The sequence below is a fragment of the Hyaena hyaena genome, unplaced genomic scaffold (assembly GCF_003009895.1).
Source record: "Hyaena hyaena isolate Hyena2069 unplaced genomic scaffold, ASM300989v1 scaffold_3, whole genome shotgun sequence".
NCBI classification, from domain to species: domain Eukaryota; kingdom Metazoa; phylum Chordata; class Mammalia; order Carnivora; family Hyaenidae; genus Hyaena; species Hyaena hyaena.
This window is the reverse complement of record NW_024080635.1, coordinates 6,938,225-6,961,891: the sequence shown is the minus strand read 5'-3', so window position 1 is coordinate 6,961,891 and position 23,667 is coordinate 6,938,225. Positions and strand designations below refer to the sequence as shown.

The 23,667-nt window shown below is 47.9% G+C and overlaps 1 protein-coding gene across 2 annotated transcripts in view; it reads right to left on the bottom strand.

Moving 5' to 3' along the window:
* The window catches only part of PAFAH2 (platelet activating factor acetylhydrolase 2), a 30,110-nt gene that overhangs the window by 2,401 nt on the left and 4,042 nt on the right, over positions 1–23,667 (bottom strand). For both annotated transcript variants that reach the window (XM_039232456.1, XM_039232446.1), the window contains exons 2-10: positions 21,166–21,306; positions 20,029–20,182; positions 19,367–19,463; positions 16,074–16,142; positions 15,108–15,249; positions 14,297–14,410; positions 9,823–9,914; positions 8,092–8,262; positions 6,197–6,351 (exon numbers count right to left, since the gene is read on the bottom strand). In XM_039232456.1, the coding sequence (XP_039088387.1) occupies positions 6,197–6,351; positions 8,092–8,262; positions 9,823–9,914; positions 14,297–14,410; positions 15,108–15,249; positions 16,074–16,142; positions 19,367–19,463; positions 20,029–20,182; positions 21,166–21,255 (1,084 nt within the window). In that variant the 5' untranslated portion in view covers positions 21,256–21,306. The remainder of the gene's footprint in view (positions 1–6,196; positions 6,352–8,091; positions 8,263–9,822; positions 9,915–14,296; positions 14,411–15,107; positions 15,250–16,073; positions 16,143–19,366; positions 19,464–20,028; positions 20,183–21,165; positions 21,307–23,667) is intronic.

Sequence of the window (23,667 nt, the reverse complement as noted above, 5' to 3'; positions counted from 1 at the left end):
CGTGAGGCAGCACAACACTGGGTATGATTCATGAGGGGGCCCTGGCATCGTAGGCAGATGGGTCTAAATACACAGCAGTGATGGTCAAAAAGGGCCTCAGAGCTCAGGCTGAGGGAGCGGGGCACAGCCGAACATGCCAAGTGTGCTTTCGTTTGAAACAAATCAACGCTGGGGTAGAAGGCAGGGACCGCTCCCCTTCATCTCTGGCTCCCCAGCACCCCGCACAAACAGGTCCTCAACAAGGAAGCGTTACAGATTCGTGAATGCAAAAAACAGCGAGCAAACCCGTGACGTGCCAATCTGTCCTTGGTGCTAAAATTACACGCGCACACAAATAGAAACCTTTATCCTCACGGAGCTCATAATCTAGTAGGCAGAGATAACAATACGCACAAGAAATTATATAGGATGGGAAATGGTGTGAAATACTATGGGGAAAAAAAAATAGAGCGAGGTTAAGAGAGCAGTGGTGGCGGCTGGGGGACTGGGTGAGGTGAGGCAGGGAAGGGACAATGTTTTAGAAAGGGTGGTCAGGGGCATCTGGCTGGTTCGGTTGGAAGAATGTGTGACTTCTGACCTTAGGGTCGGGAGTCTAGCCTGGCGTTGGGTGTAGAGATTACTTAAATAAATAAAGAAACCTAAAATTTTAAAAATTAAATAAAAAATGAAAAGGGTGGTCAAGGTGGGTGGGCCTCACTGAGGTGAGATTTGCAAAAAGACTTAAAGGAGGCGAGAAGAAGCCATGAGACTATATGGGAACAGCGTTCCAGGCAGAGGGAACAGCAGTGCACAGGCCCGGAAGCACTGAGTACCTGGAGCGCAGGAGGCTCGTGCAGCAACACTGAAGGAGGCCTGGGGAGGAGCAGGGGAGAGGAGGTCAGGAGGGACCAGAGGCCGCATCATATGGGCCCAGCAGGATGCTGGACGCTGGCTTTTGACTCTCAGAGAAATGGGGAGCCACTGGAGGACCTGAACAGGGGCGTCAACGATCTGACTTACTTTCTAGCAGCATCACTCTGGCTGTTCGATTCAGGAAAGACCATGTGGGGAGAAAGAGTGGCAGCAGGGAGGCCACTTGGGAAACTCTTACAGTAGTTTCGGTGACAGACGACTTGGACAGGATGGCAGTCGCGGGGGTGAGGACAGGGACGAGATTCCACGTGTAATCTGATGATAGAGCCGAGGGGATTCTTGAAAAGACTGGAAAGGGGGATGTGAGAGCAGAGACAAGAATGAGGACTTCGGCTGGAGTAACTCAAAGAGAAAGACTGCAGCTGAAATCAGGTTTTGCTGGTGATAAAGTAGAAACTTTGAGCAGTGGGTTTAGACAAAGCCGATGTTCATGGAAGAGATTCAACTGGAGACATAAAGTTGGGAGTCGTCAGCATGGAGATGACCCTTAAAGTGGCAAGCTGGGGGATACAGGTAGAGAAGATGTCTAAGTCCTGAGCCCTGGAAGCAGCAAAGTAGACCAAAGACGAATAGCCGTTGAGGTGGGGGGAAAACCCACCGTGGGGCGTCCCGGAAGCAAACACAGGGTCTCACAGAGGTGGGGGTCCTCGACTGTCAGAAGCTGCTGAGTGTACCAGATGAGGAACAGAGCACACCACCAGATGGAGGGTGGGGAGGGTCCCTGGCCACGCTGACAAAAGCAGTTTTCATGGGGAACTGGGATGTAAAAGCCTGACTGGAGTGAGTTTAAGAGAGAATGTAGGGAGGGGCACCTGGGTGGCTCAGTCAGTTGAGCGTCCAACTTCGGCTCAGGTGGTGATCTCCCGGTTCGTGGGTTTGAACCCCGCATCAGGTTCTGTGCCAATAGCTCAGAGCCTGGAGCCTGCTTTGGATTCTTTGTCTCCCCCTCTCTTTGCCCCACCCCCATTCTCTCTCTCTCTCTCTCTAAAATAAACAAATATTAAAAAAATTTGGGGTGCCTGGGTGGCTCAGTCAGTTGAGCATCCGACTTCAGCTCAGGTCATGATCTCACTGTTCGTGGGTTCGAGCCCCATGCCAGGCTCTGTGCTGACAGCCAGCTCAGAGCCTGGGGCCTGCTTCATGTTCTGTATCTCCCTTTCTCTCTGACCCTCCCCTGCTCACGCTGTCTCTCTCTCTCTCTCTCTCTCTCTCTCTCTCTCAGAAATAAATAAAAACATCAAAAATTTTTTTAATTTAAAAATATATAAATAAAAGACAGAATGCGAACACAAGGACCAGAGAAAGTGAAGATGGACATTCTTTTGAGGAGTTTTGCTGTTAGGAGAAACAAGGAAAAGGGAGGGGGAAAGTGAGGTCAAAAGAGGTATCTTTAATTAAAAAAAAAATTTTTTTTTAATTTTTTAAAGGGAAATCACAAGTGGGGGAGAGGGCAGAGGGAAAGAGGGGAAAAGAGAGAGAATCTTAAGCAGGCTCCATGCTCAGGGCAAAGCCCAGTGCAGGGCTCGATTCCACGACCCTGGGATCATGACCTGAGCTGAAATCAGGAGTCGGGGCTCAACTGACGGAGGCACCCAGGCACCCCAAGAGAGGTATCTTTAAAGAGAAATTTCAGGGTGAAGTGAATCAAAGAGAAAGGGGAAAACTGATGATGGATGATAAAGACGGAGAAACTGCTGGCCTACGGAAGAGGGAACCTGGTACGCGAGTGGAGGGGTGGCCTCAGGCAACCGGCTAGGAATCTCTAGGAGCCAGACGCAGAGCTGAGTATATGTGTGAAGGCGGGCAGACGAGGTGCTGGGATTTCGAGGAAGTCCTGACTCCTTCCATTTTCTCAGTGAGATGGAAGGCGAAGTTCATCAGCTGAGAGCCAGGAGAGGGGAGGGTGTCAGAGGTCCATAAAGGAGCAGGTATGAAACAGTCTTCCAGGAGAGGGGAAGAGAGGAGGGATCGGTGGAGACAGAAGCTACCTGTAGTTCACTGGAAAGAAGCACCAATCTTCCTAAAAGTTTATTTGTTTATTTATTTTGAGAGAGAAGTGGGGGAGGAGGGAGAGGGAGAGACTGAATGAAGGGCGTGAGGGGCAGAGAGAGAATCTCAAGCAGGCTCTGCACGGTCAGCACGAGATGATGACCTGAGCTGAAATCGGGAGTCAGATGTTTAAACGACGGAGCCACCCAGGTGCCCCAGAAGCACTGCTCTTTTTAACAGAAGAGAAGGAGTATGCCCGGATCTGTGGTGTACACCCTCCCAGAGGTGTTCTGCAGAGCCCTAAGAGGGTCAGCTCACTACCACCCATCTGAGTTTCCCATGTGGCCACCACATGCTTTTCTCCCGCTGCAAAGCTAACTGCCCCCAAGTGGAAAGCCTTTGGGTTTTCAGACCCTGCGTCATCTCTTGTCGCCTGGTTCCGCCACAGCCTCAGACAGGCTGCAGCCAGCATGCGCACAATAGTCTGATCATGACCTTCCCCCACCAGTGGAATAAGATCCACTCTCATTTCAGCAAGTACGTGGCTTCTCCTCTGGCTTCTGCCCACTTCTCTGCTGGTGTGTTCCACCAAGGGCGCCTGGGTGGCTCAGTCAGTTAAGCCTCCCACTTCTGCACAGGTCATGATCTTGTGGTTTTTGAGTTCGAGCCCCACGTTGGGCTCTGTGCTAACAGCTCAGAGCCTGGAGCTGCTTCGGATTCTGTGTCTCCCTCTCGCTCTCTGCCCCTCCCCTGTTCATGCTATCTCTCTCTCTCTCAAAAATAAATAAAAGCATTAAAAAAAAAAAAAGATTAAAGACAAGCATCACTTTGTACAAGCATTGACTAAGTACATGGGCTTTGGAATCAGACAAGTTAGGCTGCATCTTGACCTTGCCACTTAATAACCAGATAACCTGGGACAAATTACTTAAATGTTCTAAGCTTCATATCTGCATCTGTAAAATGGAGCTAATAGAAGTACTTGCCAGAGGGGTACCTGAGTGGCTCAGTCGGTTAAGCATCTGACTTCAGCTGAGGTCACGATCTCGCAGTTTTTGACTTGGGGCCCCGCGTCAGGCTCTGTGCTGCCAGCTCAGACCCTGGAGCCTGCTTCGGATTCTGTGTCTCCCTCTCTCTCTGCCCCTCCCCTGCTCGTACTCTGTCTGTCTCTCTCTCAAAGATAAATAAACATTAAAACGATTTTTTTAAATTAAAAAAGCACCTGCCCGGGAGAGTCATCTTCAGGATTATACCTCATAGTGAATCTGAAGTACTCAGTGCAAAGCCTGGCACAATGCAAGTCCTCAATAATCTCCCTGCAGTGTAAGGCTCGCCTCCCTTCCATCCCCTCTTCTGGGGATCTCCAGTAAGAAGTAGCTTAGCTCAATAGACACTGGTATTAAAGGCAGCTCAATCATGCCATGGTGGGCTCTGCTGTCATACTTAGCTCTTACCTAACGGCATGGTGCCAGTAGGAAACAGGGAAAGCGGGCTGAGGACCCCATAGTCAGTCCCCACTAGAGTCTAGAGTCATGGATCCATTCTTCCCCTACGAGGTGACAGGGTGGTGCTCTAAGGTCTCTATTAACCCTTAAGTGTCTGAACCCAGGCCGGCATAATGGCTCACACAACGAGCAAGATAAAATGAACAGGCGTAAAGTTAGAAATGCAAACGTAGGTTCACAAAATCAATAAACTCTTACAAAAGAATGGATGTGTTATCTGTTAGGCACCTGTTGGAATTGAGAATGGGCTCAGGCCATGCAGCCGGAAGTCTAGCATCCAGAGCACAGAGGGGAGGGTCCTGCTGTACCATACCCCGCATCTCAAGTGGGGTACCATGCAGCTCTGGTGACCAACAGTGCATCCAAAGGGGATAATAAATGGCAACGTGGGGAGCTGCCTGGGGAACAGGCGGAGGTACCGTGGATATTTAACTCACTGAGCAGGAAACTCTGAGAGGACACCATAGGGGACTTCAAGTATCTGAAGACCTGCCATGTGCAAGGGGTCGGAGGCTTCTCCTGGTAGCCCTCGAGGGGATGATCAGGGCAAGCGGGAAGGAGTCACAAAGTAGGACATTTTGGTCTGAGGCTAGGGTGAGGCGGAACCCTGGAAACCCAGGGCGGCCTGGCTCCTTTCTGAAGGACACTGCGCGAGCACACACACCAATGCTGAGACCAGCTGGTGTCTGCAGTGGCAGGCCCCTCCATTCTGGCTGGATCAGGGAGGGACATGTGATCCAGAAAGCTCCGGGCTGAGGCTGGACAGTGGCCGACAATGCGTAGTTGCTAGGTAAAGATGAGCTGGGAGAATCAAGCTGTCTCTCTTGGGAATCTGGAATCTGGTCTGGGAAATCCAGGGAAACATGGCAGTGAGCAGTGGGGCCCAAAGATGACTGTGCCCGAGGAAGAAAGACCAAGCCACGAGGGATTCGAGCTGACCGGTACGAGTCAGCAGAGGTATCGGCAAGAGAAAAACTAGAGTAGGAAATAAGAAAAATACAGACCGGAGCCAAGAGAAAGAGAGATGTCATGAGAGGAAGAGACAGTGAGACTAAGCCCATGAGAGAGATGAGAGAGAGAGGGAGGGCGGTGCTACTTGGGTGCCTGTAACTTTTCGCTTCCCACCTGGCTGGGTGTACTGTCATCAGCGAACTCCCCTTTTCTTCTTGAGGTAACTGAGTCAATTTCTAGTCCTTGTAACCAAAGCAAAAGCCTAACTAGAGCATCTGTCTTACAACGGAGAGGCGAAGACTGGCCCTCAAAGCAGTGCACTCCCCACGCTGCTGGACCGTGCGGCAGGGAAGGCGGAAGACGCTTTCTCCTCTGGGTGGGAGGCTGGACCAATGACCTCTACAGGCCTTGCCACTTAGCTGGTCTGTGATGCACGACACTGGTCACAGGCCTTCTGTGCTTTGTTTTGTTTAAAACACTTCACAAATTTAGCCCATTTCTCATCATAAACCTCCTCTGCAATCCACATGAGGTGAGTGATTGTGAGTTAGGACACGGGTAATGGTGTAGAGAGAGGTGAATGTTCTGTTTACAGTGAGGAAACCAAGGCTCAGGAGTTACATGACAAGGCCAAGGTCATTCACGTAGTAAGAGACAGAGTCAGGGTCTCTGAACTTTCAGCTGAGTGTTCTTTCTGTAATTCTACATAACTCTCTCCTTCGCTCAGATTTTCCTTTTGCCATAAATCGTTCTGCTCTGGGACCTGCCGGTATAGACCGCTGTGGAGGAAGATCTAAGGGACCCCACAACTTCCCCACAAACCCCAGTTCTCTCCTTACCAAGGTGCTTCTGCAGGAAGGCCAACATGGCCCTCACCATAATCTCTTGACCTTCATAGGGGTCCAAGCTCCCACGCGTTTGAGTGGAGAAGATTTTACCAATCCAGTTACCAGTCACAAAGGCAAAGTCAGTTTGACTCCGATGAACAGAACCACTAAAGGAAAAGAGGAACAGATAACCGGTATGGGCTTAGAGGCTAAGGGGTACAAGTATTTGATAGGCATTCCCTAGGTGCAAGCTGTTTTATGTGCATTATCTCAATTTTCACAACAGCCTTTTAAGGGAAGCATTTCCCCTTTGACGGAATCCGAGGAAACAATCTGCCTGGGGTCACACAGCTAGTAAGGGACAGGGTTAGGATTCGAAAACGTGCCTGGCTGCAAAGCTGCCTCAGTCCCTAGAACACAGCATCTGATGGTGCAGGGAAGGGTTGAGTTAGCTGCAGCGGGCAGGCGCAGGGGTGAGGAAGCAAGGTCTGCCACGCCGGCCATTCCTACGTCATTATAAACCACCGCACTGTGGCTTTTCTGTGGTGATTTTTGAGCCTTCACAAAACATATCAGCTCCTCCTTCTTCAGAAATGTACCACAGAGTAAACAGGAAAAGGAATCCCCTTTCTTTATTTAAGTAATCAGAAAAGTGAGGGCAAACGCTTGTAAAAGAGGTTTTCTGGGTTAGAATTTAAATTCTCTGATATCAAATACATTTCATTCAAAGATGAAGTTCTTGGCAGATTCATTCTGGGCTACTGCTCACAACTAAATGTACTAGTCCATTCAATGAGGGAAGAAAATCTAAATGCCAAACTTTGGTTGTTAATCATGCAGAAAGACTGACTTTAAAAAGAAAATGTTATTTGAGGCACATGAAAAAGTGTAAAGAATAAACACACTGGATATCCAGCACTGGGTTTAAGAAGTGAGACACTGCCAACAGTTAAATCACCCCCTTCCCAACTGCTCTCACCTCCCTTCCCACCATTATACTCAATCTGACTGGTTTAGGGAAATTGTCAAGCTGGCATGAGATCAAAGGCCAAGGGGAGGGCTGGCCCTCAGAAAGACAGCCTGGCCAACGTGAACAAGGGAAGTACTGACTTCCGAGCAGACTCCTAGCATTCCAGCGCTTTGGTCTTAGCGTTTCAACTATCTGAGTGATTCCAAGGGCCCATGACACATAGTTACCCGTCATCTTGCTAAAATAGAACGTGGGATCCTTGATGCCTGTGCTGTTAGGCTCTGTCAGGCTCGAGTGCAGGGCAGAAGCAAGTCAGAGATCAGTCAGTGAGCCTCAGCCCCGCGCCTGAACTGTGCGCCACTTACAATCTACGGTACGTTATCTGAAAGTCACCCAAAAAATTTTATTTCTGTGAAATAGGGGTCCTGAAAGAAAACTGTCTGATAGTGCTAGAAACGGAAGTGAAGAGAATATGGTTTCTCTTGGGCAGAATATAGATGGTTTGGGGAAGGTATCTGAACTTAGGTATTCAAGGTCTCCCAAAGTCTATCTTGTGAACGTCGAAGGTCTACTACATGTACAGTCTTCAAAAGACTCGATAAAATTCCCAAATGAGGTTTGAGATCTCTGGAGTCTACCCAGATCCACACTTTTCCTCTCCCGCACACATTCCCACAATACCCTTTTCCAGAAAGCAACAGGTAAATCCTGTCATCAAGTCATATAAGCTAGTAAAGGAATTGCTGTAAGTGGAGCAAAGTGGCAAAGGACAGATACGAAATCCTAACAGAATGAGTAAGGCTTTGTGTTTCAGGAAGTATTTAGGTACTATATTAACGGGTAGAGCTTATGGATCCTGTAGAAGACATTAAGAGAGGCCATGGCTGGGTAGCAAAGGGAGAGGACACTGGGGATGGTGATCCTGGGGCTTACTCACAGGACAGTTATGATCCTGGATTGTTCATGCTGAGCACATATCTTCTTCATCAAGTTGACACTCTCCATTGTCTGGAACTTCTCAGCATTGATAAAGAACACAGGACCTCGAGCCTTGGGGTAAAAGTCATGTTCCAGAGGAAACATCCAAGCATCCAGAGCCACAGCACACCTGTGACGGGACCAGACATTTGGAATAGCCATGTAGAAACCCAGGTAAGAATAGTTAAGGTAGAGGGGGGAAGGCGCAGGGTTCTTCCATTCAGTGGGACAAAGACTCAGAAAGCCAGGAAGGGGGTACCAGGGCCCAGACACTTCAGTTAGGATCTTGGATGGAGATCAGTTTTGTGTCACCAAAGATCTTTCTAGATTTTAAACTCACTGAGAGCAAGGGTCAGACCTTCTCCCGGATCTACTCAGGTCGCTGACTTGAGTTACTCAGAAGGTCATTCAACATTTGTTGAGTACCTACTATGTGCTTAGCCCTGTGCTGTGGATTCAGAGATAAACTACACAGTTCTTGCTCTCAAGGAGTTCCCAGTCTAGAAAGGGAGACAGAATGGACAAGGTAACAAAATACAGCTTAGTGTGCTGACTGCACAAGGAGCTATGTGAGCCCACAGTGTGCAAGCACGGGAGGTCACGAAAGCCTCCTTGATGCCACAACTCAAAGACATGGCCAGCGTGTCAAGCAGTAATCTGTCACCTGGGGCAAAACTAAGGCCCCAAGATTAGCACCTCACCCCCAAAGTCCCTCGAGTCTTCTCCAGATCAGTGAAGGACATTCATCTCCCACTGAAATGATGTATACAACAATGAAGAACCTGAATTCTCTTTCCTTCACCTCATACATCACCAAGTCCAGAAAATTCTAAAATATATCCTGACTCAATCCATATCTCTCTATCCTGTCACCTCTGTCCTAATGTAAACCCATCACCTCTGACCTTGACTCTGAAATAGCTTTCCTCTAACTAGGTTTTCAGTCTAGTCCTGCTACAGTCCACTCCTCACACAGGAGCCAGAGGGATCTTTACAAGTGTAAATAAGATTCATCTTGGGGCAGAGCTGGGGGGGGAGGGGGGTGCTGTCTCAGTAGGAACATGCAACTCTTGATCTTGGGGATGTGAGTTTGAGCCCCATGTGGGGTACAGCAATTAGTGTAATAGATAAAAACGAAACTAAAGTAAAATAAAGATTTTTCTCTGCTTAAAATCCTTCAATGGTTTCCCATCATACTTGGAATAAAATTGAACTTCCTTACTGTGGCCTGTGATCTAGCCCGTTTATCTCTCTGATTACATCTTGAACCACTTCCCCATCACTCACTGTGCCTCTCCCACACTGACACAGCAAGCTTCTTTCTACCTCGGGACCTTTGCATTAGCTGTTCCCTCTTCCTAGAATGACCCCCTTGACCTTTATACGGTTGGCTTCTTTATTAAGTCTTGGCTTCTGTCACCTTCTCAAAAAAACCTCCAACTACTCTGGCATATCGGCCTCTTACTTTCTCCACGGCACTTGGGTGCTGGGATGTGATTGTTAGCTTGTTTCCTCCTCCGTCTCCTCCCACATGAACGTAATTCCATGAAATCAGAGACCTTGTCTTCTTGTTCGCCACTGACACCTCAGCCCCCAAAACAGTGTATAGCATATAACACTTGTGTGACTAATATGCGCTGAATGAATGAATGGTGCGTGGAGCTCACAGAAGCATCGCTGGGAAACTCACCGGAATTGGGTCTCCTTGGCCAAAGCCAGGATCGCTGTGCTCCCACCAAATGAATGTCCCATCACGGCCACGCGGCTCATGTTGATGCCGCCCTGAGGAAAGCGGAGAACTGAGCCAAATCAGAAAGGCGGGGCTGCTTTTCCAGGAATTCTTTAGGGCAAGAGGCAAAGAGTGAGACAGTGATGCGGAAGCAGAGTACACAGAGTACAGTGGGTGAGCTCCCGCCTGCACATTAGGAATCTCTTGCTCTCTGGAGAGCAGCCAGGCAGGCAGTCCCCCCAGGCCGAACAGCTTTCTGGAGTCAGGAATTCTGAAAACTATGTTTTTCATCTTTCCTTTTGTAATCATATTGCCTGTGACACCTGGACCAGGGGAGACATTCAAAGATCTACAAATAAATGAAGGGGCAGAAATGATGTGATTCCACGCTGACCCATCGGTGTCAGAGCCAGGTAAGAACACACATGGTCTTCGGGCTCTTGGTCCCCGCCTTACAGCCAGGCCAGTGGGGTGACAAGGACAGAACACAGAGCTCCTGGCCCCTGTCCACTTTCCTCCGAAGCGAGGCGTGCTCACCCAGAAACAGACTCAGGTTCTACTTCCTCTGGGCATCTGTTCTGAAGTTTCTCCAGCAGAGTCTGGTTGCTATAACATGGTCTGCGAGTATCTATTTCTGGTTGTCCACAGAAGCCCACAGGGCTTGAGTATATAAAAGCTGCTGCAGCTGCTCGCGAAGGGGCTCAGAAAATCTCTCTAGCCCTTGCCGCCTGGCCTATTCTCTGCTCCTGTGCTCTCCTCTGCTCTGCGCAATTTCTAACCCAAGGCTCTGTATCTAAATTCCCCCCTCTCGCTCAGCACCTTCTGACCAACTGGGCTGGTGGCCACTTCACCTTTTTTAAATAGGTTAATTTCATTTATTTATACATCCTTAAAATCAGGAGTATATAGTGAAACCGCCCATGTACCACATTCTCTTGTCCCCAAGCTGCCCAACGCCCACCCCCAAGCGGGTAAGTTTCTTCAGGGTCTTTGCTGAGTTTGCTGAGGCGCATACAGGTAAATGTGACTCTACAGTCCCCCAGCTTTTTACCCAAGTGACGTTGTGTCTTTCCTTTGTGCATAATAATATTAGTACATAAACACCTTCCTTATCCTTTCTACAGTTACATTGGGTTTCATCATGGCATAGACAGCTGGCTGATCACCAAATCTTCTTCTTCCTGGACAGATAGCTAGGCTCTATGTCCAAGCAGTTGATGTGGCCCTGGGACCGAGTTCTAGCCAACGGCATGAGTGTGAAAGCGGTATCTCCACTTCCAGGCCTGGCCCATAAAAAGTGCTTCATACAAATCTCCACATCCTTTCCAATGCCTGGACTGCTACTGCACATGATGGAGTTGGGTTTCACAAGCGGAAGAGGGTAGAACTGCGAGCTGAGAGGAGCCTGGATCCCTGAGTTAGCTCCCGCATGGGAGCACCCATTTTCGACTTTACTTGGGAGACAAGTAAATTTCCACTGTGTTGAGCTACTGAGATTTGGGACTTAGGAGTTACAGTAATTAACATTCCCAAAACGAATACATCCATTATTCCATAATCTATTAAACCACTTCCCTTACTGGAGAACACATAAGATACTATCAAGCTTTGGCTATTACAAACAACAGTGGAAAGAATAACCTTGTACATACATGACACTGCATGTGTACAGGTATCTATAGAATAAATTCCGAGAAGTGGGCGTTGCTGGGTCAAAGAATACGTGCATTTGTGCTGTTGATAACTATCGCCAAACTGCCCTGCATGGGGCAATCTGCACTCTCTACTTCCCCCAGCTTTGCCAACAAGAGTGAGTAATGAACTTTCAAATCTCAATCTGATAGACAAAAATGTTCTTAGCTTTTTTTATTCTGTAGTTCTCCAAAATATAACAATCCAACTAAACTCTAGCCTGCCCAATGCCGGTCTTAAGCTCATAGACGTGCAGCCCTGCACTTTAGTGTCGGGACCCTGCTTGTCCGGTGGGGGTTGATGACATTCATCAAATAGTTGGTAAAGAACTTCAGATCTCTACCTTACCAACTGGCCATCCAGGCAGATACTCTGCCCTGGAGCACACTACTAGAGATTTAAAAGGTATTCTTTAAATTTATTTTATTTTTATTTTAAAGAGAGCCACAGTGGTAGGGGAGAGGGGTGGGGGGTGGGAGGTAGAGAGTGGGAGACACACACAGAGAGAGAGAGAGAGAGAGAGAGAGAGAGAATCCCAAGCAGGTTCTACATGGGGCTCAATCCCATGACCTTGGGATCATGACCTGAGCTGAAATCAAGTAGAACGTTCAACTGACTGAGCCACCCAGGTGCCCCTAAAAGGCACTTTGTAATGAGGTTTGGGGGCACACAGCACAAACTTTGGGATCCAAAAGCCCCAGTTTGAAATCTACCACTTACTTAGCTGCATCACCTTGGGTAAATACTTAGTCTCTTTGATCCCCAGTTTCTTTCTATGTAAGAGATAACGCTAACTGCATAAGTTTGTGTGAAGGGCTCTCATCACAGTAAGTACTCATAAGACATTAGTTGTTATTTTTTATATATATACATACACTATTCTCACCTTGCAATGGAATATTTCATAACTATTAAAAATCATGCCATAGAAAAATATTAACTGGCATAGGACAACATTCAGACTATTTTGCTAAGTGAAAAACAAAGAACATAAAAAAGTTTGTATTAAATGATAACATTATGGTTTTGAAATATGTATACACATACCTTATGCATTTCAAAAGAACTAGAAGGCCTGCGGAACCTGGGAGGCTCTGTGGGTTGAGTGTCCAACTTTTTTTTTTTTTTAATGTTTTATTTATTTTTGGGAGACAGAGAGAGACAGAACGTGAGCTGGGGAAGGGCACAGAGAATGAGAGAGGGAGACACAGAATCCGAAGCAGGCTCCAGGCTCAGAGCTGTCAGCACAGAGCCTGATGCAGGGCTTGAACTCATGAACCATGAGATCATGACCTGAGCCAAAGTCGGACGCTTAACCAACTGAGCCACCCAGGCACCCTGAGTGTCCGACTCTTGATTTCAGCTCAGGTCATGATCCTAGGGTTGTGACATGGAGAATGGAGACTGTGCTGAGCACAGGCCTGCTTAAGATTCTCTCTCTGCCTCTCCGCCTGCTTGCAGGCTCCCTCCTCAAAAATAAACAAATAAATAAATAGATAAATAAGTAGAAGAACCGGAAGGACAAACATCAAAATGTAAAAAAACTTTTTTTCTTCATGCTTTTGTGTGATTTCTTGGTGGTCTAAATAGAGCCTGAGCAGGGTGCCCGGGTGGCTCGGCCGGTTGGGCATCCGACTTGGGCTCAGGTCAGGATCTCACAGTTCCTGAGTTCGAGCCCCTTGTCGGGCTCTGTGTTGACAGCTCGGAGCCTAGAGCCTGCTTCAGATTCTGTATCTCCCTCTCTCTTTGACCCTTCCCTGCTCACACTTTCTCTCTCTCTCTCAAAAATAAGTAAAACATTAAAAAAATTTTTTTTTAAATAGAGCCTGAGCTATCTTTGAAATTAGGTAGGAAAGACTGGGGGGTTGGGAATGTATCTTCACCGGCAGCAAATTCCACAGCCAGAACAGTTGCTATCCTCTCGGGAGGATTTCTGAGAGCCCCCCGAGGGAAGGAATTAGGCTGCGGTAGACACAGCCTGTTTGTTGGTCGACAGCCCTTCCTCTGGGGACCGAACCATCTCTTCTTTATCCCTGTGGCTTTGGAGGGCTGCCAGTCCTGGCGCTCAGGTTCCCCTGACCCAGAAGTAGGGGTAGAACCAAGGCAAGCCAATCTGCCCCACTTACAACTGTCCTGGCACAGTAACTGATCCAGAAGGGACACGTAACCCAAGCAAGGGTCACGGCCTTCCCGGAACAGTGGCGGCCAACAGAATCTCTTTTCCTATTAAATCCAGAGCTGAATTGAAATACATGCTTGGGGTGGGGTGTCTAGGTGGCTCAGTAGGTTAAGTGTCTGATTTCGGCTCAGGTCATGATCTCACGGTTTGTGAGTTGGAGCCCTGCATCAGGCTTTCTACTGTCAGTGCAGAGCCTGCTTTGGATTCTCTGCCTCCCTATCTCTCTGCCCCTTCCTTGCTTTGCTCTCTCTCTCTCTCTCTCAAAATAAATAAATAAACTTAGCAACATCTTTCTTGTCTAACGGGGGGTGTGCCCTGAGAATGGGGCTCACACAGAGTGGAACTGAGCCAGGAGAAGGAAGAAAAAGTGCTAGAGCTTGGATGACAACGTCTTAGACCCTGGATCTAGCTACACTCGCCTGAAGCCAGTCAGCCTTGGGTCTTCCCACTTACTTGAGCCAATAAACTCTCTCTGAATTGAAGCTAACGAGTTAGGTTTCTGTTTTGCGTAACTGAAGTCCTGATGAATGCACGTGCTCGGGGTCATACCAACGGCCACCATACCTTCAAGGTCATCAGATCCAACCCGCCAGGCAAGATGTTGAGGACGGTCTGCCCCGCAGTGACCTCCTGCAGGATCTTCAACACCCGTGTACACTCGCTTACCCTCTGATGCACCTGCAACACAGTCCCGGTGGGAGCTGCAACACTGGACAGTTACCCGGCAAGGACCTCGCTCTCCAACAGAGCCGAGGAAGAACGCAGGGCTAGTGTGCCCACCCACATCTCCGCAAGCACTGGGCGGGGGGTCCACATCCTGAGAAGGGCCCAGCCAGCTCCTAGCAGCTCACAGAAGCACCTCCTAACAGTGCGCTGCCGCGCAGATTCTACCCACCTCCCTACGGGGGCGCCTAGAGGACCAAATAAGACACCTACGAAAGCGCCTCGAACACAAAAGAAACAAGAATGTTTTTTAATCAACCCGGTACTGGATTCCACTGGCCTCTTTACAACACACATCTATGGCTTTGGTCCGTCTGGCACTTACCTGCCCCTACTTCGCCCTGACTTTTGAGGATCGTGCTCCCCTCAAATCTAGCCCTGTACTTCGGATGGGAATTTCCCATTTGGGTACTTCTCCCCAGTCTAAGAGCCTCCCTCAGGGTTTTTCATGTTGCAGCTCGAGGCAGGTGTGATGACTGGAAGGCAGCCCCCAAACAGCCCCATTGTCTCAGATGGGGCGCTCACACATACGCAAGCTCAGACTGTCATGAGCTGCGGTTCTAACCTCACAAGGGAAGCCAGAGTGTAGATAAGACTGTAGTAGGAGGTCGATGGGCTTAACTCTCCCTTCCCCAACCGGCACCGAGCCTACCTGGCAATTGCGGACATGGAACTCCTTCTCCCCTTCTTCAATCTGACGGTGAGGGATCCATTCCTCCCCCAGCGACTCATTAGTGAGCTGATTCTCCTCCGGGGCCTGCTTGCAGAAACAGGTGGTCGCGGCTGACCCATCCCTGAAATACACACGCCACCAGAGAAGTCAGAAGATTTCTCCTCAGCTTATTTCTCCCCTTTACCAAATCCTCCATTTCCGCCAAGACACCCTAGATCAACTTTCAGCTAGCAAGGAAAAAGATCTGGGGGCATACCTAGGAGAGGAGAAAAAACATGGATTTTGAAGACTGCTGGGTTTGAACCCCAATTTAGCAATCTTCGTTTCCTCACCTTTAAAATGAGTATAGGGGCAGGTCACCTGGGTGGCTCAGTCGGTTAAAGCGTCCAACTTAGGCTCAGGTCATGATCTCTTGGTCTGGGAGTTCGAGCTCCGCATCAGGCTCTGTGCTGACAGCTCGGAGCCTGGAGCCTGCTTCAGATTCTGTGTCTCCCTCTCTCTCTGACCCTCCCCCGCTCACACTGTCTTTTCTCTCTCTCAAAATAATAATGAATAAACATTAAAGAAAAAAGAAAGACTCTTTAAAATGAGTATAGGGACGACTGGATGGCTCAGTCGGTTAAGCGACCGACTTCAGCTCAGGTCATGAGCTCACGCTTCTTGGGTTCAAGCCCCGTGTAGGGCCCTGTGCTGACAGCTCAGAGCCTGGAGCCTGCTTCAGATTCTGTCTCCCCCTCTCTCTGCCCCTCCCCCGTGCTTGCTCTCTCTGTCTCAAAAATAAACAAAACAATGAAACATAAAAAAAGATTTTTTTTAATGAGTATAATACCTTTGCATGGTTGTTGTGAAGACTAGAAATACTATCTCGATACAGGTCTAGCCTATATCCTAGCCAACGGTAGGCATCCAAGCCATGATAGTTCGTTATGACCGCCATCCCCTCACCTGTGTTCTGGAACAGCCACCACAAAGCCATGGGAGGCCAGCTCCATGCAGAAGGCTGAATACAGTGTCCTAGTGATGCAGGAAGGAAGGAAGGGAAAAGTCAAAAGAATTGCCCACCTGCAGCCCCCAATCCAACCTTACTTGGCTACTGACCATCTCAAAAGACTGAATGGAGGAAGCTTCATTTCCAACAGCCCTCCTCAAGGTGCCTTCTTGGGCCAGCACACCACTTGTCTCCTCAAGGCTCCAAGAAGCATGTGGAAATTGATCGATGTTTTCAACCCCATACTAACCTGGACTCATCTCCTCTACCCACCCCTGATACAGTTTAGCTACTTCAACCATCACATTTTTACAGTGTATATGTTGTATGTCTCCCAAATTTGTTGGTCAGATCCTTGAAGACAGACACTCTGGCTATTTCTGTAATATGCAAATATGCCCCTGTGATTTACCATGTGAATTTTTGTCTGTCCTCCAACTTCCCAGAAAAAAAAGCAATACTGCAGACGCTGTTCACTGCCTACTCTAAACACTTATTTTTCCCTCCGCCTTAGTAACAGAATCCAATTGTCAGCTGAAGATACAGTTATGCCATCAATTATGACATCTCCCAGACTCCCCTGCAGCCAGGTTTATCCATGTGACTAAGTTCCAGCCCAGCAGCAATAGAGATACAATACTACCCTCAGAAGTCATTAAAGTTCTCTAGTAGATATAGATAGATAGATAGATAGATAGATAGATAGATAGATAGACAGATTTTAATGTGTACTTACTTATTTTTGAAAGGGGGGGGCAGAGAGAGGGAGAGAGAAGCCCAAGAGCAGGCTCTGTACTGATAGCTCAGAGCCCAATGCACAGCGCAAACTCACAAACTGTGAGATCATGACTCAAGCTGAAATCAAGAATCGGTCGCTCAACTGACTGAGCCACCCAGAAGCCCTGAGAGATGTTTTAAAGTAAAAACAAAACAAAACAAAACAAAAATCCCCCCCAAAATGAAAAGACAGGTGGAATTTTAATATTATATTTAACTCAATAGAGATAAGACATTATCATTTTGACATAGAATCAAAATGTCCAAATTAGGAACACCTGGCTGGCTGTTGGCAGCATCCTACTCTTGATCTCGGGGTCATGAGTTTGAGCCTTTGAGCCCCATGCTGGTGTAGAGATTACTTTAAATAAAAAGAACATCTGAATTAATGAAATATTTTGTTCTTTTCTTCCATATGAAGTCCTTGAAATCCATTGTATACCTTATACTTCAGCACATCTGTTTAGACCAGCCATATTTATAATATTCAAGAGCCACATGTGGCTAAAAACTACTAAAATGGACAGAGCAGCTCTAGTTAATGGGACTAAATAGCTGTGTTGTACAGAACTTTCTAGAGAGTTCTCCCTTCCTACTGCTTGGACTGTGGGTGTAAGGGCAGGAGCCAAAGCAGACACCCAAGGTCATCAGATAGCCTTAGAAATGGAAGCCACACAGACATGGCAGAGCAAGACGATAAAAGAAGACCTTAAAGAATCACACATAGGGGCACCTGGGTGGCTCAGTCAGTTAAGCATCCGACTTCAGCTCAGGTCATGATCTCGTGTTTTGTGAGTTCGAGTCTCGCATCAGGCTCTGTGCTGACAGCTCAGAGCCTGGAGCCTGCTATGGAGTCTGTGTTTCCGTCTCTCTTTGCCCCTCCGCTACTCACGCTCTCTCTCTCTCTCTCTCTCTCTCTCTAAGATAAATTTAAAAAATTTTTTTAAATTTTTAATTAAAAAATAATAATCACACATATTTAATTTATTACAATTATAAGTACTGAGAAGTACTGGATATTATCTTATGAAAGCACATTACTGAAAAACTTAAACTAATATAGTGCAGGGGTCAAGATGGGTGTCCCTAAAAGTGACATCCAAACTAAGACCTTAAGGGTCATTTGGAATTAGCCAGGCAAAGATGAAGGGGCTGGGGGGCCAGGGAGGAGGATAGGAGCGGAACAGCAAATCTTCCAGGCAATGGGAATAGCCATAAAGCACAGCACAGATACATATTTCTGCCTCTGAGGCAGAAAATAACATCGTGCTTCTATAGAAGTGAAAGGTCAGTTTGTCTCGAGAGCTGGAGTGTGGCAAGTAGTAGGAAACAAGGCTGGAAACTTTGTCTGGCACCTGCATCCAGGTAAGACCGTGACAAGAACTGAATTAAGTTCAGAGGACCATTACAAAGTCTCAGCATGGAAGCGACAGTCATTCATTTATTTAGCAAATATCCATTGAGCACCTACCATCTGCCAAGAACTGCTCTAGGTGCTGAAATGACTTGGTCCTATCTGCTTTTAAAACAGTTCTCCCTGGCTACTGTGTAAACAGTTGTTTAGGGAGTGGGAAGGCAAAAATAGATACCTCAGAGATGTGTGACCCTCTAGGACATAAGCCAGACTTGTATGTTGATAATGAACATACAGGCAGAATCTTCACAAATTTAAACAGAACACACGGACTATAGTTATGAAGCCATGTAACACAGCAAGGTGTAGAAACCAAGCTTCCTGGGAAGAATTCTGAATGGATACTGACTTACAAAACTCAGGCAGAGCATACCCAAGTCTGGTAAGAGAGATCTTACTGCTCGCCATCTCATATTCCTCGACATAGAGAAACAAAGAGAACCGCATGTGCGAACGCTTCCGGGTGCTGGTCTAACTGAATCCTCGCAAACCATGCTGTGGGAGCCGCATCCCCATTGGGGAGATGATGAAATCTGGGCTCGGAGAGTTCTACCACCGTCCCAGGCTCCTGCCGAGCACGGGGGCCATGGCTGAGATTCGCAGGTGAGGCTCCGAGCCCATCTTACACTGTGTCAGGGCCAGGCAGAGCTGTCCCTCTGCGCACACTGAAGAAATTACTCTGACTATAAGGCATAAACTCTTTTTTAATACTTCTGTGCTGTTATATAGAAAGAGGGCTAAAAGTATTTATTTTATTTCTAAATGTTTCTGTTTAAAGAAATATAAATAGAAAATAAATTACGTTTATTTCATTACAAATGCTGAACATGAGAAGCGAAGGATGTGAAGCCTGCTGAGAGACTTCACCAGGTGCAATGGGCTCAGGAGAGGCCTTCAAGGGAAGGGGGACCCCATGAGATGGAAGGAAGCACACGGGAGATAAGATAGCTGGCAGGTAGGTAGAAATGTCTGTTTCCCTGCCTTTGAGAAGAAGTTCAGGCCCAGCTGCTATCACTGGTTGAGGAATATGACAAGTTTGGGGGCAACAGAAGCTCTTACCTGAAGGCTCCCATGCCATGGGAGAAGATGATCAAGGGGTATCCAGAGTCCTTTGTCTTAAAGGGGCCATTCCAGCTCACAGGCAGACGACAGGATCCTAGCAGAGACATGGGCTATAGAACCTGTGGCTGCCCCAGATCCGTAATCCCAAGGGCGGCCTGGGAATGGGCACACGGGTGGGGACGTATGCCCCTTCTCACTGGAGAACCATCTCTTGCCCCTGAGCAGTCCAGGGCAAACAATCACCTTTCCTTTCCCCTTCCCTTCCCTGGAAAGCATAAATATAATAGAAAAGGGGAAGATAAACACAACAAGTACTGAACAACCCCAGAGGCCAAGGCAGTGGGTAGACGTCCTAATGGAGCCTCTGGGGAACATGGATGATTCAGTGAGACTTTCCCCGGAGACAGGAAGAGTTCAGGAGGAACTATAAATGAGAAGGTCTGGATTCGAATCCAGGACAATCTAACTCTGTAACCAAAGCTCTTAGGTATATAATCCTGTCCCAATTCTCCACGCCGCGCTGGCTGATACATGCCCCATGACAAGTGGGCTGGAAAATGCAAACTAATGGTACTGTGTCCGCCTAGGGGTCTCTCTTAGGAACATAACCAAGAAGCTGGGAAAGCATCTGGTGGGGTGGGGGGGAGGCCAGCCCTTACCCACAGCCAGGTTGAGCAGCAACCCCCCCCAGCGCTTGTTAAACCTCAGGTAATCGGCCAGGCCAGTACAGTACTCATAGCGGGGGATCCACAGGGGCTGCTCCGTGGTCTCCTCTGACTCTTCGCAGGGGTAGAAGAGCCGAAAGAAGCTCCCCTGTAGGAAAGAAAAGAGCAACTGCTCAGAGCAAGAAGCCTAACTCTGCTAGATTGCCCAACGACACAGTCCGTGGGTATCTGAGGCACCAGTGGAGCACGGCACCAAAATGGGGAACTGAAGCTCTAATTCGTAGACCTGAATTTTGCACTCAGAAAATCCAGAAAGATGCAATTTTATTTTTAGCATACATGTATGGCTTATGTGATTTCAAGTAGCCGCCTAGATTTTGAATTACACCTGGGGGCACCAAAGTATTTTCAGTGCATGGATTAGAAAGATTTCAATCTGGTCCTGAGCCCAGGCCTGGAGGAGCCCCGGGAATGAGATTAGCCCTCGTGCTGGGGCGGGGGTGGGGGCGGCATCGCCCAGGCCAGTTCTCCAGGCTGGCCCTTAGGAAGCGGCAGCACACTCATTTTACACTAGGGTAAGGGACTAGGGACTAGGTGAGGGCTTAACAGGAAATATGTGTCTCTCTCAAGAGAGAGGGGGAGTCCAAAGGCCAGCAGAGAAGCACCTAGGAACTGATGGAGCGCAAGTCCAGAACCAAAGCAGGAAGGAAAATGGATGACAGCAGGAGAGAGAGGAGTACATCTTCCAACTCAGGTCAGGGAGTCAAAGGCCAACAGCACATGACCCATGGCTCCTCCTCTCATACCTTCAGATTAGCAGGAGACTGAAGACCTTTCCAGGATCGGGCATCCGCCCTCAAGACAGGGCAGCAGGTCTGAGAGCTGCCCCTGGAGCCGGAGCCCCCTTTTCCTCCTAGCTGGCAAAAGAACCTATCTCTGGCTACTGAGAGGTTTCCAACTCGAGAGACAAAGACAAAGGTCGGGGAAGACAGACTTGGGGGCTCCATCACCAAATCCAGACCAGCTCTCAGTTTCCCCCACTGAGAATCACACCATCAGAATGGCTACTGATAAGTCACGGTGCAGGAAAAAGCAACAGAGACGTGTGGGGACGGAGCCGGAGACGCTTACCTGGAGACTCTGACCTTCCATCACATCCCCGCAGCCTACGAGGTGGGGTCCTGTGACAGGTGGAAAGCCCACGGACTGGTTGACCCCCATGTCATCACCGGCTGAGACAAACAATGACCTGGGCCGTGCTGAACTTGATGGCTGAGGGTGGAACACAGAAGAGCCTCTTGCTGGTTTCCTTTTAGCTTCCTGTTGCTTCTATGTGTCATCTGCTACTTGTGTCCACTGCTCCTTATCACCCCATCTCCTTGTTCAGTCTTCCGCACCATCTACTGTGCTACCCTAACTTTGCCAAGGGTTAAGGGCTGCCGTGTTGTTGGGAGCAGGGTGAAGAGATGGTTGGGGAAAGGAAAGAGAGCTTCCATCTTCCTCAAAACTCACTGCCAAGTGCTTACTCAGCACCTACTATGTGCCCTGCTCCGCAGTCACCTCTGCAGAGAACATAACCCAGAGCGTGTCCTCACGAGGCTAGGAATGACAACTAAGATGTGTTACTGGCTGTGTCAGCACTGAACTAAGCTCTTTACATACAGTAGGTCATTTCGTTCTCCCCACAAGTCTCTGAAGAAGGTCCTATGAAGACCCTGCTTATAGATAAGGAAACGAAGGCACAGAAAGGTTGAAGTTATACTGCTTCCAGGCAGTAAACCCAGGTCTGTCTAATCCAGACCCGAGCTCTTACCACCTACCAACCCTGCCTGTGGGGGCACTCAGTTCCAAGTTTACAAAAGCACGGACCTAAACTATGGACTATAAAGGAGGCACTCAGGCCGGGCTTTGAGGTATGAGGAAGATCTGGAGGCAGGGGAGAGGAAGGAAAGCGTTTCTACAGAGCAAGAAAGGGCAGCGACGGGGAAGAGTACGATGTGGCAGGAGATCAACCAAGAGCCTTGAACGTGGCAGGCGTGTGTGCTTCTGACTAGCCCATGTTCCAGGAACTTGGCTGCTCCCCAAGCTGGAGCTAATGTCATTGCTTCTATCCCTCTGCGGCCTCATCATCACCAGCAGCATCGTCATCCTTATACCTATGGAGTGCCAGAAAGGACATCAAGTGCTTTACTGTATGATTAATTGAAAAGCCGAGATGAGGAAACTGATGCTTGGGTTGTTTACCCAAGTGCGCACAGCTAACAGAGCCAGGATAGTCGTGGGCAATGTGGCTCTAACAGTGGAGAATATGGCCAAACTTCTCAGTATGCACTTTTTCTTGCCCTCCTATGTGATCTGGGTGGGGCTGCCCTCGCCCTCACTTCTAGAGTTGGGCCTTAATTGAGCTGAACCGATCAGCCCTTGGGTGTCCTCTGGTCAGTATCTAGATGAAGAGTGGGCATATGACATAGCTGGTCCATTCAGAGCAAAGCTCAGGAATTTTGATGCTTGAGGACAGAAAAGCTCTTTCTTGTTTTGAGCTAGAGTGATGTGTAGATATGAAGCCTTGGAAGGTTGCAGCTGCTTTGCGACTTCAAGGGTGAAGCTACCAAAGGAGGATGGGTAGTAGATGTGAGCAAATCGGAGAAACAGGAGTCCTATCTGCGAAGACATTAAGAATCTCTTAATCTCTTAAAATCAGGGGCAGTTCAGTCAGTAAAGCGTCTGACTCTTGATTTCGGCTCAGGTCGTGATCTCATGGTTCACGAGGTGCATGAGATGGAGCCCAGTGTGGGGATCGGGCTCACACGTGGAGCCTGCTTGGGATTCTCTCTCTCTCCCTCTCTCTGTGTCCTTCCCTCACTGTGCTGTCTCTGTCTCTCTCAAAATAAATAAATACACAAAAAAAAAAAAAGAAAAGAAAAAGAAAAACTCCTTGTGGTGATGGTTCTAAGACTTGGGATCATTTTCAGATGGGGATATACAAGCGACTCATTGATTTGCACAGTCTTCTGAGATTGTTAAGCAGATTACTTCCATCAGTATTGAGCCAAGAGTTGAGGCTGAAGTCACCGTTGCAGATGCTTAAATCAACCTCTTTAATAAATTATCAGCTGTTAAAAAAAAATCTCTAGATTAGACTATATATGAAACAACTGACCCACTCACTCCTAGACTTTCTAGTTACATGAGCCTATAAATCCCCTTTTTATTTAAACTGACTTTAAGATTTCTATTGCCTGAACCAAAAGCATCTAAACTGATATACTAAGTCCTGGCCCCACATTTTTCATCATTACGCTATTCTGTGTTCTTTAAGATACTCTATGATGGACCAGAAAGTTCAAGTCCAAGTGTGTCTAGGCAAGAAGAGGCCATCAATCCTCCCCCACCATCCATAGTATATACATGTGCTGCTGATGAAGAAATCAAGGCCCTAAGAGGTTAAGTGAACTGTTCATCACAAGTGTAACTATTATCACACACAGGTCTCCTGGTTGCCAACCTCCAACCATCCGAATGTCATTCTATTTAATTTTGGAATATAATGAATGATTTTCTTTCTACTACTCTGTAGTAGTAGAATCCAATTCTTTTTATTTATTTCTTTTTTAAATGTTTACCTTTGAGAGA